Below are 20701 nucleotides of genomic sequence, written 5' to 3' on the forward strand. Positions count from 1 at the left end.
TTCCGTAACGGAAAATCAAGTCTGAAATTTCAAAGTGCAAATTACAAAATTCAGAAGTTTTTTTCCAGCATTGCAGGAAAGTTCTCCTCAAACAGGGTGATCCTACTACTCCTGTACACTGCGCTGGTTTGATAGGTCTACCGCAGATTTTAATGAATTTTTCAGCACACACACATCTCATGTGTAGTTAACAAAGAGACTAATTTTATTTATTTATTTAACCAGGAAGGGCTCATTGAGATTAAAATCTCTTTTTCAAGAGCGCCCTGGCCAAGATAGGCAGCACCAAGTCATTACAAAAAAATTACAGACAGACAACATTAAAAAGTACAAGTAATCTAGTAAAAACCATTGAATTCACAAGAGTATAAAACAGCAAATTAAAAACAAAATCCTTCATCAGTGATTTAAAAACACCAATCAAAAACAAACACAACAGACAATGTCAAACACCCATCCCATTCCTTCTTCCTCTCTATCCCAGATCTTCCGGCCTGCCTTTTGCACTTGACCAAATATAAACTTGATATTTCTTGGCAGACGGACAGGTTGCAACGGGGAGGAGTCTCACAGTTCTGTTCAGTCCAGGACAGGCTGAAGGACAAATAGACACAAAGTTGCAGAAAGAGAAAGGGACAAAAGACTGACCAACAAAATTAAAGGTGAGTTAAACTTTTTGGGATAAAGAACAGAAAGTTTTTACAGATTTGATGGTATTTGTTTAATTTTTGCTTCCCAAGTGTTTCCCATTTCAGATCACCAGTAATATCAACAGGCCTATGGCATGGCTTCTGTCTGTTTAAAAACTTTACTTTTCATTTAGGTATTTAAAACCCAATATTTATCATTTCAGATAACCAGTAATATCAACAGGCCTATGGCATGGCTTCTGCCTTTTTAAAAACTTTACTTTTAATTTAGGTATTTAAAACCCAATATTTATCATTTCAGATAACCAGTAATATCAACAGGCCTATGGCATGGCTTCTGTCTTTTTAAAAACTTTACTTTTAATTTAGGTATTTAAAACCCAATATTTATCATTTCAGATAACCAGTAATATCAACAGGCCTATGGCATGGCTTCTGTCTTTTTAAAAACTTTACTTTTAATTTAGGTATTTAAAACCCAATATTTATCATTTCAGATCACCAGTAATATCAACAGGCCTATGGCATGGCTTCTGTCTTTTTAAAAACTTTACTTTTAATTTAGGTATTTAAAACCCAATATTTATCATTTCAGATAACCAGTAATATCAACAGGCCTATGGCATGGCTTCTGGCTTTTTAAAAACTTTACTTTTCATTTAGGTATTTAAAACCCAATATTTATCAAATGTATTTGACTTCATTTGAAAATGACTAGGTTAGACATTTACTGTCAGTTAACATGTATTGTGAGCCATTTTAATGGGGTATCTTATCTATGAAGGTTTATTGAGAGCTTCAGCTTGACCTACTTACTGTTGCTGGGGTAGAGGAGCCACAATACAAACCTTTAACATGGATAACGTGTGGGCCTAGACCTGGATGATTTCATCTTGTCTATAGGGTGTAATAAATTACCTTTAAATATAATAGCACTTTTCTAAAAGGAATAAATCTACTCATCTGAACATAGCCTAATGCCTCTCTGTCTACACAAACATAGAAACTAATTCCCAGTTCTATCCTCTGTCCATTGGTTTAAGAGTTGTCGGTCTGTACTCCACAGGAATGGCGTCTCCTGCATCAATGGCGGCCCGCAGGGTATTATCTGCTGCATCACACGCAGGCCATGAGGGAGGATCAGGTGTGTGTAATGTACTTAACTTTTCTCATATTGTGTTATATTCTCTCTCTGCTCTACTGCCTGCACCTTTTGTGTTCAGTTGGGCTTCTGGGTTTAACATTAACAGAGGTTTGTGGAAAGTTGGCAGTCTTCCTCTTACATTCATTAAATGTTTGTGCTCTGCTGTATTTAGGCCTGTCAGGTGACTTACAAATGTATCATATTGTAATTGAGGCGCTTCTGTCCTGCATGTCAGAGCCTGAGACAAGGAACCAAGGCTGAGTAACTGAAATCTGAACTGGATAATCAGTGTTTTGGAGCTGCTCTGTTACTTAGTTATGTTGGTGTTGTGATGTACCCAAGCCTTGATAACTCAGTGTCACACAGAACCGTTGAGTCTGATCTAGCGGAAATGGTTTGACCTCCACAGCTAGGACCTGGAAGATCCTGTCGTTTGTGTTGGCCCTACCTGGTGTGGCCGTCTGCATCGCCAACGCCTACATGAAGATGCAGCAGCACTCCCATGAACCCCCTGAGTTTGTGGCCTACTCACACCTTCGTATCCGCACCAAGGTGATACAGGAGGCACTCTGATAACCAACAGACTAACTTCACTCACAGTTCATCATCTACATGTTAGGATTGGTAGTAGTAGTGGGATGTCTTTCTGAACATAGGTCTAGTTTTATCCAATCTATCCTGAATGATGAAAACAACTTTCTCTTTCAGAAATGGCCCTGGGGTGATGGCAACCACTCTCTCTTCCACAACCCTCATGAAAATGCTCTTCCTGAGGGTTATGAGGGCCCCCGCCACTAAGGAAACCTCCTAACTCTATGCTGATCATCCACCTTCCCTGATTACTACGTGCTGAATAGCTCTAATGAACCTGGCATTATGCTACTGACCAAGGGGCCAATTAGCAACAATACTGACTGTGGTGCTCCCAGTCAGATAGAAATAAAAAAATATACTACTTTTACTGTATCACACACACAGTGGCTTCTCATTTCTTTACCTCCAACTGTCTGATATTATGTGTAAGATGAATGGAACTAGTATGTAAACATACATATATTCCAGTTCTAAACGCCAAACATACATTGAGGACAAGACAGACCAACACAGACGTTGGCTGTGCGTAGTGGGTGTGGCCTTGCTCTTACCACAGAACATTGGCTGTCATTTTCTGTTCATTTCCCGACAATTCTCCATGTTGAATCATCACTGTTCGTCTGAGCACCGAGCAGGTGATCTACTGCGCATAGCCAACATTCGTGTTGATCTGTCTTGTCCTTTAGATACAGTATGCCTTTTCAGACAGGACAAAAGAGAAAGACGTCTAAACAGATTTATTGAGGAGCGTGGATTCACATGAGGCGAGTGAAAGCTGATCTCTGTTATCGTCACCTTGCAGCTACTCCTAAAGTTCACTTTATATACAGCATATACAACATGGCACCCAGTCCCACCTGATTATTAGAGTGATCCAAGTCAATACAGGACAATTACAGGACAGCTGTGTATATTTCAAAATCAAACTGAAAATATAAAAAAAGTTAACATTACATGCAACAAAAGTATTTAGCATATTACATTATGCTAATGTTTTCATTATAATACAACTTAATTTACAGTGCACCATGAGATAATTATTTTCCTCATGATTCACTGTCTGAGAACCCATCCCGTTAAATGGCAGCATGACTCCTTTAAATATAAATGTACTATTCTGAAGAAAATCATTCAAACTTCAATTACTTTGTAAACACCAATATTGGAATATAAAAGGTTATTTGTTGTGAGACAAAGACAGATATTCACAAGGAAGGAAGGCTAATCATGTTGTGAAGACTTCTCACAATGACAAACGTAAACTTTAGTGTCATTGGAGAGACAATCACATGATCTCATACCATCCCTAATAATCTATTTGATCCTCTGTTTCTCATCTCCTCCATCCCCACCCAACACCCCTCTTTCCCCCTAGCCCTCCCCCTCTCAGCTCAGGGCCATGGTGGCCAGACTCACTAGGTCACGTTTCAGAGTCTCTGTACAGTCTGCCTCTCTGGCCAGTCTGCACAGGCAGTCTGCAGCCAGGGAAGAAGGGCGGGGCTGGGAGAAGCCCTGAGAGCCCAGCAGTAGGGACAGGCAGGCCCTGCCCAGTCCAGGATAGCTGTACCGTTGGGAAAACCAATACACCTGCGGTAGGAGGGTCCATCTACCAGGACCAACTTTAGAGTCCTGTACAGAATCCGCAACCTTCTGTGTGTTTGAAACACTCCGCAGTTTAGAACGTCTTTTGCAGCACTTTGAGGCAGAACTTGATTTCAGCGGATTGACACAAGTCTCCAGTCCTGAGGTTGTCTTTGGTGCACTAATGCCCTTCTGGCCTGGTCCAGGGGCAGAGTGCCGTCTACCCTCTGTCTGCTGACAGGGTTGGAGTTCAGAGCCATGTAGTGACTCAGCCTGGCCTGCTGTCACTGTGGGGGCCAAGGAGTCTGTCTGGGCCTCAGAACCACTCAACTCTAGTCCAGATGTGCGGTTTGCCAGGCTCTCGTCAGCAGACTCTCCCTCTGATCCATATTGGTCCATGTTAGATGGAGGCTTTTTGCCAACATCTGCAATTCGACCAGCATTCTTGGCAGAGCAGGACAGCAAAGACACACACAGATCCTCCACCTCCCTCTGCAACTCTGTCACCAAAAACCTACAGGCCCCCATCATCGTCTCAGCTAGGGGGGTCTTCTGGAAGCTCTGTGCCTCTGGTGAGGGTTCTTCTGCCCCGTCTCTCCAGACACCCAGCCCCTCAGAGGCCAAGGATCCCAAAATCTGACACTCTCCTCTGCCTTCCCTCTCAGTCTCATCCCCCTGTTCCTCTGCAGTCTCTCCGTCCTTGTTCAGGCGACAGCCATGCAGATAGTGCAGTACAGGTAGCAGCATGCCTTGGCTCACATCCCTGATGGGGATGGCCTCCCCAGTTCTCCCTTGAGCCTCTCCAAAGCTCCCCCTCAACAGGGCCCTGAAGTACTCTGACCCCACCACCTCTGTTCCCTCGGCCCCAGCCACTGCTTCCCTATTGGCTGACACCTGGCTCCCATCGTCCAGCAGGAAGAGGAGGTCAAAGGTTGAGTCATTGTAAGGACAGATATTGACCAGACGAGGCTTTTTTAGGGGAGGGGGTGAAGCTTTACCGGTTTGTGAAACTGACAGGGGTTTGATAGGACTGAGTACCCTGCACCTTCTTTTAGCCAGTACTGTTTTGGGGCAACCCATTAGACTAGAGAGGCATCCAATCAGCAGGGAGAAATATAGAGAGTGGAGCTGGGGGGCGGAGACATGTTGCGGTGAGTTGAGACAATCTGAGAGGAGTCGTCGGCATTCACTGGTGTGATGGTCTTCCTCTTCCTCGTCCTCATTACATCCAAGGGGCTCCAGAGCCAAGAGTAGACCACCGTTGTCCAGAAGAAGTTTCTTCAAGAGAACCTTGTTACTGTTAGGGAACACAAATTGATGTCAGATTACAATTGGTATACATTTCATAACATTCCACCAGTGCCATTTCACACAAGACAATCTGGCTTACCCATTTACTAGTGGTAGAGACAGAGCACAGTTCAGCTTGTCTGACTCTGAGCCTGACAGAATCACATGGCTCAGGACTCCAGAACCAAATCCAGACTCACACTGAACACGTAGATTACTAAGCAGAGCAAGACCTAAACACAAATGCACAAGAAATTATACCCCAAAATTTACAGCAGTACTATTACATAAAACTAAAAACCAAACTTTATGACCAAGTACATCAAGTAAACTTACCAAGCTGTTTCACTTTAGCCTTGACCCTATCAGTCTGCCTCTCTCCAGCTCCCCAACTCTCAGGGTCACTCCCTCTCTGGACCAGGTGATGGCGGATCAGAGCCACTGAGCCAGTCCTGACCAGCGCCTGCAGACAGTTAGGGTTGCAGCTCAGCCGGCACAGCATGCGGAAGCACCTGCCGCTGGGGTCCTGATGCTGGCTGAGGTAGAACAGTAGGCCAGAGATGATGCCTGAGTTGACCAGAGCAGCGCTGGGGTCCGTGGCGTGAGAGAAGCGTGAGAGCAGCAGCAGGATGGGAGACTCTGGGGCCCAAGGCTCAGGGTGGTAGGGGTGGTGATAGGCCTGGGGTCGGGACACTGTGGGAGGGGTGTCGAGGGGCACCACACTGGAGCGGGTAGTTGAGGGGACACGTGGCCTTTTCCGTGGAGGGGAGGAGAACTTGGATGGGGAGACGGAAGTGAGGGGTGGGATAGTTGAGGAAGGGAGATCAGAGGTAGAGGAGCCAGGCTGGGCTTGGGGGGTGGAGGTAGAGGAGCCGGGCTGGGCTTGGGGGGTGGAGGTAGAGGAAGGCAGAGGGACACAGGGAGGCAGATCAGCGGTTTTTGAGGGAGATGACATGTGGACCTGAGCTGGAGAACTCATTGAGGTAGAGGGGGTGGATTGACTCAGAGATTTGGGTGCGGATAAGGGAGTGGAGGAAGGTAGTGAGCGGGTAGGAGATAAGCATTTTAAAGGGGAATGACAGTCAGTTGAAGAGGTTTGGGGAGAAGAAGAAGGGATATGAAGACTCCCCCAATCTCCCTCCGTGCCTCCAGGAGAGTCAAGAAGATCCCCCTCAGAGGAGATCAACCCTTCAGACACCAACCAGGACCTGGAGGAGCAGCAATAGGACAGGTCAGATAACCATTTTTACAAAACTCAAATAAATCACAGGTGCACAAACTCAGAGGGGGGCAAAGGTGAGTCTGTTCACTCACCTCAGGCTAAGAAAGCTGGATGACCCAAGGACATGCTCCTTCCCCATCTCCTCTTTCCTGTTCCCTTCTGGGGGAGGGAAGTCAAATGAGTCGAAACATGACGTAGACAGCAGCTCTGAAGCAAACATGGTAGAGGTGAGGCTCACATCCATCTTCCCAGCAGATGGCTCCTCACCTTTAGCCAGCTCCACTAACCGAGCAACTAGCAGGGGGACTATTCCCAATTCTTGTAACTGTTCCAAGGCAGCTTCATCATAGACAAAGTCAACACAGGCCAGAATGACCAACCGGTCGAGGGGGTGGCTCCGATTGACACCAAGGAAGCCAATTAACACCTCCAGACCGCCGCTCTCCTTCACTTTGGCCCGGTTCACTGCCTCTTTGCAGCATAAGCAGAGAGCCTTGAGGAACACTCCAGACTTCAGGCCGTCCTTCTTGACCTCCTCCGTAAACTTCTGGATTACCCCCAGGGAACCCACCAGAGGACGTAAGCAGCCTTGAGTGCACATGTTGGCCAGGGTTTTCAACGCAAGCTCCTCAAAAGGTTTAGCGGCCTCTCCTGAAGCCATGACACCTAGCTGAGCTAGAACCCCAGATCGGGACACCTCTCTAGCACACTCTACACCACAGCTCCTGGTGAGCTCATGGAGGGTCCGGAGTGCTGCTCTCCTCAGCCCCAGAGGGTACTCTGGAGCAATGAGCGGGGCGAGAGCAGTCAGAGTACCCTGGGTGAGCAGTAAAAGGCGGTTTGAGGGGGTGTCTGCAAGGTAGAGGAGGGCACGGGCAGCCGACTGAGCACACTCTAGTTTAGAGGAAGGGGCTTCCAGTGGGTCATCAGAGAGAGGGGATGGGGCAGAGGCAAGAGAGACGCAGAGGAGCAGGAGTGGAACACCACCTGTGTCGAAAACAGAAAAGCAATTATTTTTCAGGGACAAAATCTAATGTTCAACTTATACAGTACCAGTCAAAAGTTTGGACACACCTACTCATTCAAGGGTTTTTCTTTATTTTTACTATAAAGACATTGTAGAATAATAGTAAAGACATCAAAACTATGAAAGAACACATATGGAATCATGTAGTAACCATAAAAGTGTTAAACAAATCAAAATATATTTTATATTTGAGATTCTTCAAAACAGCCACCCTTTGTCAAGTGTGTACAAAGCTGTCAAGGCATTCTCTCAACCAGCTTCATGAGGTAGTCACCTGGAAGGCATTTCAATTAACAGATGTGAGTTGTTAAAGTTTATTTGTGGAATTTCTTTTTCCTTCTTAATGTGTTTGAGCCAATCAGTTGTGTTGTGACAAAGTAGTGGTGTATGCAGAAGATACCCCTATTTGGTTAAAAAAAAACAAGTCCATATTATGGCAAGAACAGCTCAAGTAAGCAAAGAGAAATGACAGTCTTTAATAGAATTTTAAGACATGAGGGTCAGTCAATCCGGATAATTTCAAGAACTTTAAACGTTTCCTCAAGTGCTGTCGCAAAAACCATCAAGAGCTATGATGAAACTGGCTCTCATGAGGACCACCACAGGAAAGGAAGATCCAGAGTTACCTCTGCTGCAGAGAATAAGTTCATTAAGAATCACCATCCTTAGAAATCGCAGCCCAAATAAATGCTTCAGAGTACAAGTAAGACACATCAACTTCAACTGTTCAGAGGAGACTACATGAAATCAGGCCTTCATGGTTGAATTGCTGCAAAGAAACCACTACTAAAGGACACCACTAAGATGAGACTTGGGCAAAGAAACACGAGCAATGGACATTAGGCCGGTGGAAATCTGTCCTTTTGCCTGATGAGTCCAAATGTGAGATTTTTGGTTCTAACCGCCATGTCTTTGTGAGACAAAAAGTAGGTGAACAGATGATATCCGCATGTGTGGTTCCCACTGTGAAGCATGGAGGAGGATGGTGTGGGGGTGCTTTGCTGGTGACACGGTCAGAGATTTATTTAGAATTCAAGGCACACTTAACCAGCATAGCTACCACAGCATTCTGCAGCAATACACCATCCCATCTGGTTTGTGCTTAGTGGGACTATCATTTGTTTATCAACAGGACAGGTGAAGCTGGTTGAGAGAATGCAAAGAGTGTGCAAAACTGTCATTAAGGCAGCTACTTTGAAGAATAAAAAATACAAAATATATTTTGATTTGTTTAACACTTATGGTTACTCCGTGATTCCATATGTGTTATTTCATAGTTTTGATGTCTTCCCTCTTATTCTACAATGTAGATAATAGTACAAATAAAGAGAAACCGTTTCAGAACTTTTGACTGGTACTGTACTACAAAACAAAAATACCATCAGAAAGTGATGTACAAACAAACAGACACAGGCAGCCAAAATCATTACAACATTTTTTTTTTAAACTTACCAGCAGAGTGGATAAGTGTGGAACTCTCTGGGTCCATGGCCAAGTTCCCCAAGGCCCGGGCTGCTCTGTTCTGGATCGTCTCCATGGCTACATTCTTCTTCAAAATACCCACTAAGAAAGGAAGAGCAAACTTACATTTCTGAAATTCTCACCATCATGTGAAATGAATGATTTAAACTTATTGTGATAGTCACTTGCCCACAATAGATATTCCATCAAGCTTCCTAACCTTTAGAGGGGAGAAAAACATTAAATATCATAATGTAAGTCACAACTATCCAACTTCTCATACTAAACATTCATATTCAATCAATGTAAATGTGTAGCAGCCCTTATTTGTCCTACACCCTTCTGTCTCACCTCAACTCGTGTCTGTCTCTCAGTGCAGCAGTTAGCCAGGATGCTGAGAGCCAGGTCCAGAGTCTTCCTGGAACACTCCGGGTGCTTTAGCAGGTCCAGGAGAGTGCGCAGTCCACCCTGGCCTCGGAATCGAGTTATCCCACTGCTTCCTCCTTTAATGTGCTGTGTGCGGATGGCCACCAGTGCTCGCCACTGCCCAGCTTTGACCCTCTTGGCCAGCTGTCTGTGTCCACTGGTGTCAGGCCCTGCAGTGCCTAGCTTGTGGTCCTCGGCTGCTGCTCTCTCAGGTTTAGAGAGCTGTGACAGGCACCAGGTCAGAGAGGTCTCTGGGGAGGCTGAGGACACTTCTCTGGGGTTGCCTGCCCATGTCCCATGTTTCTGGATCCCTGGCACTGGCTTTGACGCCATGATACCACTAATTGTCTCCAACCCACCTGCTCTTCTGCTTATCCTCACTAACAAGTCACTTCAGACAGAAAGTGATGACATGGATGATGACAGGGGGACTGAGGGGCAGAAATGTGGATCATTATTTTTGTGCATTTTACTTTTCAATTTTCTTAGGCTACATCATAAAGTTATACAGTATTAAACATGGTTAACAAATGATCTCCTCTAGTGTATTTTCATCTTAATCCATTTCCAAAGTTAGTGAAAATTTTATGGAAAAGAACAAAAATACTACAAATACCGGCATGACAAATGGAAGAAATTACCCTTTGACCCCACTTCTCAGCAATGTTGCTGGGAGTTGAAGTTTGTCAACCTCTCGTCCACTCCCTAAAAAAACAGGCCTCTGTATGCGAGAAGGCCCAACAAACAATCACGGTGCGTTATTGTGCGAACACAAGTGCTATAATCTATGTTTTTAAGTCTCATCTCAAGAGTAATAAAGTATTTGCAATGACTAATTATTCCCACCGACATAATTAATTAAATCAAAGAAGAATAATCGTTTTTAGCTAGCCGCTAACGCCATCTTTTAGCTGGACGATAAACAGGAGGTGCCACGAAAAGGGGGGAGGGATGTGTAAAGGGGTGGGTCGTTCTATGTAATCATGGGCCTTGTAGTCTCAGCTGTTTTACAACTATCAGAATTAAGTCATATTTCTCAATGAAAAATAACATTTCCCAAAACATGTATAAATGACTCCTCGTTTCAAGCCATATCTATAGCAACTGGTGATGGTTGTTAAGTAAGCAAAATACATATTGTTTCGTTAGAACTGTAAAAACTACATTTTCCATATTGCTCTACGATGCAATTGCTCCGCTCACTGGGAGGTGCTGGAAACAAGTATGGGGTTGTTGTTATATTCATCGTTTTAGTTAATGCGGGGGGGAAAATAATCGCATGCCATAGCAGAGTTGTTAAATTATTGGTTTGAATTGCTTGTCATATCCTACTTCAAACAAATTTCATTGTCACTGAGTAACACAATGGATGTTATTGAGACGGTTGTAACGGAGAGTATTGAAGGAGATGAAACTCCAACGGCGTCCAGTTTGGATCCAGATAAATCGAAAGCAGGTCAGTGCAACTTGTCAGCAGATTGCATTCATCGTTATTTGCGAGGAGCTCGATGAGTTTGTGGTTTATCACTGATATTTATCAGAAAAAATTGAATTGGCTCTCAAAGTTTCTCAATAGGGCACGTTTATGTAAACACACGGGCTACGAGGAAAACACATGACAAATTAATAAACAACATTTAACAAATGTATTTGTATCATATTGTTTTTATATATACACATTTATCAACTTCCCTTCTCCAGAGTTTGGATGGACTTTACAAGCCACATGGCAACTTGTCCAAACCCGCCTCGAAATGGACCAGGATTTTGACCAGCCAGTGTGCAAGAAAAAGAAACTGTGGGAGACAGTGGCTGAGAGAGTGACTGCCAAGCTAAGAGCAGCTGGGAGCACAGATGTCACAGTCAAGGCCTATGAGTGTGATCTGAAGTGGCGTAACATGTTGGCCACATACAGGAAAAACGCTGAGAGGTCCAAGAGACTGGGGGCCCAGAGTGTCCACTGGGAGTTCTTCAAGGCCATGCATGTGGTCCTGGGGAAGAGTCGAGAGGAGATCGAGGCACAGCGCAGGTCCAAACTCAATGGGACCAAGCTGGGCAAGGCTATTGCCAGCAAGCGGTTTACCCCCATCCTTCCTACACCCTCCCTGACAGCTGCCCCCTTTGCTTCCAGGCCCCCCCAGGATGTTCTGCAGCTGTACATGGAGCTGCAGGAGAGGAAGATGAACATGTGGGCCCAGCAGAAGGCCCTGGAGGAGAGGAAGATAGAGGCCATCAATAATCTAGCCCGTGCAATCTCCAGTTTGTCTCACAGTCAAAACAACAGTTTCCAGCTGCCAGAGTAGCAGTACAGCACACCCGAGGAAAGGAGTTCTCACTGAACTAAAAACTTTTGGATTTTGTGTAATATATAGAAGCTTGTGCATAGAATGAAAGACTGCATCATGCAAATGTTTCTTAAGCGTTCAACCATTCAGCTACTTTGTGTTGTCATGATTTGTCATTGTATATGTTTTTATTATGCTGTAATAACACCATTTGACAAAGGAGTTCACTGCAGGAATTCCCTGTAATACCTGTGAATGAGAAGAAGGCTACACGGAATATTGTACATAGATCTGCCATAGGATACAAATAATCCTATATATGTATAAAATACAAGATATTGCTGTGATACTCTTCCTTTTTAACAGAATTTATATTGTATATTTTATCTCAATACAAACACAAAAATTATAAATCACTATGTACTTTCAGAATCCAACTCTTTGTACAGCAAATCTGCGATGGCTTCCCTTCTCCTCACACCCTCATCACACTCCCCCTCTCCCTCCTGTGTCCCTGCCTCCCTCTCAACCTGTCCGTTGACCACCTTCCCCATGTCCAGAAATACATTGTGGAGTATGCAAGCAGTAAGGACAACTGCTTTGGCTTTTTCATAGTTCCCCATGTCCAAATACCTGAGCCTTTCAAATCTGGCTTTCAGGTCAGCCACAGCCTGGTCCAGGAGGTAAAAATGGGCTTCCAGGGACCTGTTGTAAAGATTTCCCCTGAGGCTACGACCCACTACGTACGGGGTCAATATCTGGGCAGAGGCTGGATATCCAACTCGAGGCACTAGGCAGGTCCCTGGGGGCATCATCTCAGGGAGCTGTTTGAGTTTGTCCCTCAGAGCACTGGCTCTATCCAGGTCTGATCCCTTGCTGATTCTGCAGTGTATCAACCTGCCTGTATGGTTACACACCAGCTCCAGGTTCAGCCAGGAGTCGGGATGGGCCTCCTTCATCCTCTTTACCTCTGGCATCATGCTCTCCACATCCTGTTTGCCAATGGGCAGATGGATGGGGATGCGGGTGTGCCCCAAGACTCCCAGGACCCTGAGGACGCCCTTCTCTTCCAAGCCCTTGGCTTTCCCCAGCAGGCTGGAGAGGGGGGGGGGAGGTTTTCAACAGCCTCAATGCCTGGAGGAGAGAAGGACCAGAAACAAACATGGGTGATGGAGTAAATAGTGTGTAAATTGTTTGAAGGTGAACATTTCAGGATATTGTAATTCAGTGATATTCTACGGGGGGGAGGGGGGCTGTAGTGAGGTCGCCCCCCCAAAAAATTGTATAGGACAATATACAAACGTTTTTGTGAAAGATAATTGGAAAATATTTGAGTAAATGTTTTGATGCCTTCTCATTTTGAAATTAATGCAATTAATTTAAGGTTATTTGTTGATGTAAAAATCTAAATGGACTGATTTTAAGGTTGTCATCTGATTTGGGGTGGCAAGAAATGATTGGGGGGAAAATGGGGTCCCCAGAAATACTGGCGGATAAAATGGGGTCCCTGCTGAAAACGTTTGTATAACACTTTGAATTGATCCACATTGAACAGCAGTCAACATACCAGTCGGCCATCTAATTTGTTTGTCCTCAAGTGTGTTCACACGCTCACAAAAGGAAAAGAAGATCCTATGAATGTTTCCTTTTTCCGGGTGGAAACTGGTAGACACAGAGCGATAGCTGAGGCACTTGGAGAGGAGGGTGAGGGACAGGAGAACAGTGTGGGACAGGGATAAGCGGGCACGTCCTGCCATACGGCTCTGATTGTATCTTGAGTTTGAATTCTGGAGGAGATCTGTAATGTACTGAGAGATGAAAAGAAACATAAATCAGATCTGTGCACAGCAAATGGTGTCATCTCAAATCTGCATTAGTGTGGGGAAGGAAAAATAGATCAAGACACAACAATGAAGAAAAGTAGGCCTACTGAAGGCTACCTGAACTGCAGCGTTTTCCTCAGCATCAGTTAACTGTTGAGATTCAGACTCCTCTTCTACATGAGAAAGTGTTGTAAGTTCTGTTGTTGACCGAATTTGGTTTTGCTGTTGAGGTTCTTCCACCAGCTGAGACAGTTGTAGGTAGATTGGTCCAGGCTGGTCCTGAACCTTTGCTAGGAGGTCAGCTTCCAGAATTTCTTCCACTGTTCGGTCCAATCGTTGCTCCAGTTCGTCTTGAGAAAGAGGCTCCCATTCACGCTGCATCATTTTGACCAGCCGACTCAACATAATTATTATCCATGCATGTGCGTGGTGCTGAGCGCAGTGGAAAATGTTTGATAGAGGACCACCGAAACGGTAACGTTATCCTGAATACCGTATTTAATATTTTATTTGTTTTGCTGATTCGCTCCTTGAAATAGTTTATGGATAATGCCATGATTGTTCAGAACTTGGTCTGCCAACACACTAAATTACAGGCTAGCTAGCGATCTAAAATGTATAATACAGGGTCATTTATTATCACAGATACTGGTAACTAAACTAGCTAAATTAGTAAAGTGGCTATTATTGCGTTATATCGAACTAGCTTTCTAATCCACTATGTCCACCTCAGTAATTGTGTAGATTGCTTAAATTAGATACCTGACACCTGAGATGCAAATAAATTAGATAGCTGAATATTTGTTCTGTCTAGCTAGCTAGCTCTCATTCATCCTGCTAAAAACAAAAATATAATCTTCTTCTTTAAAGTTTTATGGCAGACTACACCTATTGGTGTATTGCCGCCATCTACTGTACGGTGTCGTCTTTGATATTATTGCAGTACGAACTATTGCGGTGGTGGAAAAGTACTCAATTGTCATACTTAAGTAAAAGTAAAGATATCTTAATAGAAAATGACAAAGTGAAAGTCACCCAGTAAAATACAAAAGTATTTAGTTAATATACTTAAGTATCAAAAGTAAATGGAATTGATCAAATGTACTTAAGTATCATAAGTAAAAGTATCAATTAAAGTAAAGATATCTTAATAGAAAATTACTAAAAGTAAAACTTCCTTATATTAAGAAAACCAGATGGCACCATTTTTATTGGCAGATAGCCAGGGGCACACTCCCAACACACAATTTACAAACGAATCATTTGTGTTTAGTGAGTCCGCCAGATCAGAGGCAGTAGGAATGACCAAGGATGTTCCCTTGATAATAAGTGTGTAGAATTGGACCATTTTCCCATCAAAATGTAGAGTACTTTTGGGTGTCAGGGAAAATGTATGTAGTAAAAAGTACATTATTTTGATTTAGGAATGTAGCAAAGTAAAAGTTGCCAAAAATATAAATAGTAAAGTACAGATATCCCCCAAAAAACTACTTAAGTAGCACTTTCAAGTATTTTTTACTTAAGTACTTGACACCAGTGGGTACGAAGAAAAATGCTATAGGTGCATGCTGCCACCTACTGTTTTGGCTGTATCAGCCCAAATAATTAAAATAAAACTAAACTCAATTAACTTATTTATTCGGATTCAACTGCCAATGCCCATCCCTACAGGCTCTGGGAAATATATTCTGCTGTAGCTAGCGTAATACAGTAAAAAAGTACATCACCCTCTTTTGGCGGTGGTATAATACACTATCATAAAATCCTGAACATTTCCTAATTTTACCGCTGAACGGATTTTATTTCACCACATGAATGACAGAGTGAATGGCACAAAAGCATTTCACAGAATAGTGTGCATTAACGAAAGCAATAACAATATACCACACAGGGGCTGACAAATGCACTGTTTGTATGTCAACAAAAGGACTTTGCGGTTGTCCCGTTTTTAAAAGAGCATGTTGGCGAACTATTTCTACATATCTTAATAAGAGAATGATAACCACAACAGATTGTTGACTCTGAGACAGTAATGTGTACCTTTGTTTATCACGAACGTGAGTGGACCAACGAAACGATCGAGGACCACCGAAAATATGCTAAATACCGTATTTACTGATGTTGAGTTAATTCATTTAAATATAGTTGATGCAAAAAGGACATGCTTGTTCAGCCAACACACTAAATTACAGGCTAGCCAGCCAGCCATTAAACATTTTACCAAGGTAATTTAACAAATATTAAGGTAACTAATAAATAGGCTATTATTGTGTTATAGCTAACTCGCTAATCCACTTCATCCTCAATTGTGTAAATGAATAGATACCTGACCCTTTATCTAAATAAATTAGCTAGCTACTTTTGACTGGCTCTCATCCAGCCTGCTACAAACACATTCTCCTGTTGTAGCTAGTTTAATAGATTTAGCAAGAGCTCACCGCTTTCTGGCTGTAGTATAATACTACCATACAATCTTGGCAATTTCAAATTTCACTGAACTGATTTTATTTCACCATATGAATGACAAATACCAAGTAAAGTGAATGGCACAAAATCTTTCACAGAGTCCATTAGCAATATACCACACAGGAGGTGACAAAGAAAATGTTTGTTTTTTATGTCAACTCAAGACAATTACAGGTGTTGCTTGTTTCATAAAGTCCTGTTTTAAAAGAGCTTGTTGGTGAACCATTTCCATCATATCTTTAAAAAAAAGGGCATGACAACCACTTTAGTCAGGTTGTTGAATCTAATTGAGACAGTTTACACCTATTTCAATTCAACACCAGTAATTTGTACCTTCATGCTTGTTTATCACAAAAGATTAGTGATTCCTGTCTCTTTCCCCTGAAGGTTTCCATTTACACTTCAGCCCAAAAAAGGGGAAGGGGGGGGTCAAATTGGTACAGTTTTGTATAGAGAATCAAGGGGGGAAAATTACACAGGAACTCCAGTGCAAAGGTTCAAAGGTAAAGAAACAAGCAAACAAAAACCAGATTGTGGGAAAGCTTAATACCTTTACACTGAAATAAAAACTGACAATTGTAAATCTTCACACCATTCTGTGTGTGTGTCCATCCGTGTGTGCAAGTACATGTGTTCTGCTATACATTTTATGTCATGGCATCAACATGTGTTTATTTCAGATCCATTCATGCGTATGTTAACTCACAAAACCTTTGTTGCTCCACATACTACCACCCCAAGGAGTAATTAAAAAACGCTAAATTGTAATATTAATATTGAATAAAGAAAAAAGCAATCAGCAAGAGGGCATTCTAAAAATGTAATAGCCACTCCCTTCTCAAATCCCCACCAAGCCAAAACACAGGCTACACCCTCCCCAAAAGCCTAGTATGAATTAAATGAGGTACTTTTCATTTTTTCCCAACCCCCTTACTGACAGTGGCCTGACAAATTAGAAATGTTTGTTGAGGGATCTTGTGAGTGAATCTAAACATGCGTGAGCCTAGTTCAGGAATAACATGAAAATTCTCCCCTCTGTGTGAGAGGGAATTCATGTTCTTCCTGCAAAGTTAAAGATCTCACCGGTACACTCGCATGTTACCCTAAAGCAGTCTGTAAAGCCAGCCTACCTAATCCAAAGCACCACTTCCCAGATTTCCCCCCCCCTCCCTGCTTCCTTCACTGCACAGCCTGCTCATTGGCTGTGCTGCCAGAGTCCTGAGGTTTCATGACATCAGGAAGCTCTGGGGGGCTGGAGAAGGGCTCAACCCTCAGCTGCTCAAATGCATCATCTGAAAGAGAGGGAGAGATTTGTTTGATAAGGAGAGAGTGAAGAGTATCAAAGGGAAACAGAGGAAGCAAGAGGCATTATTAGAGGGATAAACTTAGGGGTGCAAGGAAGTTGTAATTTGTTTCTGTTAAACTATCAAACAAACTATTTCACAGCCATTCTGACAGACATCTTGCAGCTCAACATCAGAATAAAACAGTGAATGTTTTGAAACACGGGGCAGATACTACGTAACATAAAAATTAACACTCACCACCGAGACGGAAAGCTAATCCAACAGTCCCTGGGGCCTGAGGTCTGGCTGTCTGATTTGTGAAGCCACAGTCTCCAAGAGTCTTACTATCCTCCAGCAACATGTCATCCTGATACAAGAGAGATGTCAGAGCAAAGGGTAGATATGTAACACCACCATCAATTTAACCATTTAATCAATATACACACACACACACACACCACAAATGAGGTCAGGAGAGAGAAAGAGAAGAATAGACTTTGGGGTATTGTTTGGATTTAATCAAATCAACTTCCTCTTAGACTTGAGGAGTTCCTACATCACAAATCTCTTTATATATACAAATAGAATAAATGACTCATTGGCCTGGCCATATCTTACTCCCCCACTTTGTAATTGTCCTCCACAAGGGGTATGCACTGCATATACCTTGTACAGCCTCTGTTCCTCCGGTGCCCTCTTTAGGATACCCTCCACTATGCGCTTCAGCTCGTAGACCGTAGTGGACTCTTTGGCATCAGTGAAGATGGTAGTCTTGTGACGCCGGATCATCAGAAACACATCCTAAGACAACAGCAAGTTAGGGAGTTAAGACATAATAAAAATAAGTTCCCAAACTTTTAGTATCAGGGACCACTATGCCGTTGCTCTGTTTGCTAGCTAACTAACAGACCAGTGAACAATAAGAAACACTGGAATAGGACTGTGAAACGTGCTGCTGCCTTTGACATTTCATTAATTGTCTAGTAGTCAATGGCCTATGATTTGTATATGTGGAAGCCTTTCTTGAACCAATGTAACTGTTTGATGTTAAACCATCTCAGTAGAGGGGAAAACTAAGCAAACAGCAGCCAAATCTGCCACATAGGCTTCAGCTGGGTGACAGCCCCACATGTGCTCGTTCATCATTAGAAGTGCTAGAGAGCCATCTTTCTAATTAAAGGCCTCAAGCCTGGGCCGGACCCAATAATGTCGACAACATGTAGGGTTGGAGGATAGTGGGTAAAGTAGTTAAATTATGGGCTTCAATATTTGGGAGAACAGGGTTTCATCATTTAAGGTTGGGGATCATGCAAAGTAAATTGGTATAGACCGCACCACCAACTGTAAATCCCAGTTCCACCCATGTTTGAAAAGACTAGGCTTAACTTGAGGAAAATGATACATTTCTTGACAGACAAAATGACGGTTGACTATGAGCACATTTTACCTAAACTTGCCACCAGTTAATAGCTAGTTGATTAACATTGGCTGGTTAACATTGTCTTCCAAAGCTAGTAGCTAGCTAACGTTAACTGTTAGCTAGCTACATAACGATGCTGGATACAAAATGTCCAAATGACTAATTACCAAGCTGGCAAATGTATAACGTTAGCTTGCTAACTAATTAAATAGCTAATGGAATGTTTGTGTAGCTAACTAGTCAGCAAAAAAAATAGCTAGGTAATATTGCATTACTTGCTCAGTTAGCTAACAGTAGTAGATGCCAGACAACGTTAGCTAGCTAGCCCATTCACTCAATGCTTCACTGACGTGTGGTAATATACGCTTGACACCAAACGAATAGCAAGCCATCTGGGCAGTAGCTAACGTTACCTAGCTAGCTAACGTAACCTAGTTTCTGTGGACATGGAAAGTATGTTCGAGTGTCACCAAGGCTAGATAACTAGCTAAATGAGACAGATCTAGGATAAGTTAGCAAGTTTCCTTTCTTTTTAACAAGTCAGGCAGTGAACGTTTAGCTATAATTAGCTCGTCTAGTTAGACTAAAACAAAATGCTGATTGCAGTTAAACAGCTACTGTTGACTTGCTAGTTACCGTTAGCTTAATATGCTGCGAAACAAAAGGAGTCCATATCAAGCGTTTCCCACCATATGTCTTAATGGAGGGAATTAACGGTTTCTACATGTCAACATTTACTTCACCATAGTAGCAAAATGCCATAAGAATGTCAAGTCACGGTTTTAAAATAGATTATTTATCTCTTCCTCACTCACCATTTCTCTCGGTCGGTTGCGCCTCCGCTATCCCACGCTGCACTGCGAGAATCACAAAACGCTCTCATCCAACAGTGGTGTATAACACCAGAGATACTTTTTATGAGCTAGGAAACGCTATTGAAATCGTATTAACGACCATTGTGTACGTTGCCCATGCTACGTCAATGGACAGCGCGGTGCCTTCTGGGCGATTCTTGGACAAGGAGAGCTCTCCTTCAATGAGTGAATGGGAGTCAATTGGCCGCTAACTAAAAACTCAACATTAGCTTGCATTTTGTCAACAAGAAGTACAACATTACAAATATTTTCCGATATGTGCGATAATTCACTTGCTATCTGTAATGTATACCTTTGGAATCGTGACATCGCGTTCTTTGGATAAAAAAATGCACGTTTCTCTACTCATACCGACTGTGGGAAGGGATTTCATGACGATTATTTTAGCAACAACGTGACGAAACAAGACAACGTCTACGCGATTGGTCAACAGTCTGCTGGGTGGGCCGTTATACGTGCCTCATTCATTGCACAATAGGATTCCTATCTCCTTTCTCTAATATCTCTGATCATACCCATACCACAGCGCAGGGTATTCAGAGAACTAGTAATGGCGTATTTTTGTAGGCATTAACTCACTCCACAGGCAGAAGGGGTAACCATCTTTGCGAACTCCGCCATGGTTCGTTAGCCAAAGCCTATTGGGAAATTAATGGCGGTTTTGAATACACGCCGATAATAAAGTATGTGGTTAACACAGGTTTAGGAAATCTAAGGTTTTGTTCTGAGATCATCTTCATCAGTTTACGTCACTTTCTGTGCATTTATGAATTCATAAAGGTCATGTTAACTGACTGATATCTCATATTACAAAATATATAAGACCTCCTCAGACCTTATTTTAGGCAGTTATTCCAAACCCCTATTATTTCCCCAACTAGAGGTAACTCATTACCGGGTTTTAGAACTACAAGTTGGCGAGATGTTTACCATTTAAGTACCAAAACAAGAGTTCATTGGTCATATTCGGGTAAATTCTATTGGAAAATGGAGGTAAATTCTGTTTCGTTTAAAAAACGTTTTGCAACAGAATCGGCGGACTGAATACACCCCAACTGTCCGTGCAGTGAAGTAAAAACTCAAGCTTTGTTTTGAGAATATTTCATAATTGTACATTTTGTTAAGCTCCAACACCGGCATGCTCTACAATG

At 42.9% G+C, this 20701-nt stretch overlaps 4 protein-coding genes across 7 annotated transcripts; 2 read left to right on the forward strand and 2 right to left on the reverse strand.

Moving 5' to 3' along the window:
- Window positions 1-540: 540 nt before the first annotated feature.
- LOC112258979 (cytochrome c oxidase subunit 6A, mitochondrial) lies at window positions 541-2767 on the forward strand. The gene is made up of 4 exons (XM_024433661.2): window positions 541-662; window positions 1717-1794; window positions 2204-2346; window positions 2503-2767. Exons 2-4 carry the CDS (start codon window positions 1719-1721, stop codon window positions 2590-2592), a joined length of 309 nt encoding a protein of 102 aa, XP_024289429.1. The 5' UTR covers window positions 541-662; window positions 1717-1718; the 3' UTR covers window positions 2593-2767.
- Window positions 2768-3108: 341 nt separating this feature from the next.
- Window positions 3109-10343, reverse strand: LOC112258978 (armadillo repeat-containing protein 5-like). Of its 4 annotated transcripts, none has more exons than XM_024433656.2 (8): window positions 10037-10343; window positions 9321-9826; window positions 9159-9189; window positions 8961-9071; window positions 6574-7468; window positions 5596-6467; window positions 5360-5492; window positions 3109-5266 (listed from the first exon to the last, which is right to left on the reverse strand). In XM_024433656.2, the coding sequence occupies exons 2-8, from the start codon at window positions 9726-9728 to the stop codon at window positions 3775-3777; spliced, it is 3942 nt and encodes a 1313-aa protein (XP_024289424.2). In that variant the 5' UTR covers window positions 9729-9826; window positions 10037-10343; the 3' UTR covers window positions 3109-3774. The 4 variants fall into 4 exon arrangements, with proteins under 4 accessions (XP_024289424.2, XP_024289425.2, XP_024289427.2 ...); XM_024433657.2 differs by having other exon boundaries at window positions 10012-10343; XM_024433659.2 differs by having other exon boundaries at window positions 9321-9786; window positions 10037-10143.
- Window positions 10344-10605: 262 nt separating this feature from the next.
- On the forward strand, window positions 10606-12096 carry LOC112258977. Its single transcript, XM_024433655.2, has 2 exons — window positions 10606-10851; window positions 11097-12096. The coding sequence occupies exons 1-2, from the start codon at window positions 10761-10763 to the stop codon at window positions 11696-11698; spliced, it is 693 nt and encodes a 230-aa protein (XP_024289423.1). The 5' UTR covers window positions 10606-10760; the 3' UTR covers window positions 11699-12096.
- A 3888-nt stretch (window positions 12097-15984) lies between these two features.
- Window positions 15985-19639, reverse strand: LOC112258976 (elongin-B). Its single transcript, XM_024433654.2, has 4 exons — window positions 19491-19639; window positions 17922-18056; window positions 17514-17622; window positions 15985-17261 (listed from the first exon to the last, which is right to left on the reverse strand). Exons 1-4 carry the CDS (start codon window positions 19491-19493, stop codon window positions 17149-17151), a joined length of 360 nt encoding a protein of 119 aa, XP_024289422.1. The 5' UTR covers window positions 19494-19639; the 3' UTR covers window positions 15985-17148.
- Window positions 19640-20701: the final 1062 nt, after the last annotated feature.

Source organism: Oncorhynchus tshawytscha, linkage group LG27 (assembly GCF_018296145.1).
Source record: "Oncorhynchus tshawytscha isolate Ot180627B linkage group LG27, Otsh_v2.0, whole genome shotgun sequence".
In the NCBI taxonomy this organism is placed as follows: Eukaryota; Metazoa; Chordata; class Actinopteri; order Salmoniformes; family Salmonidae; genus Oncorhynchus; species Oncorhynchus tshawytscha.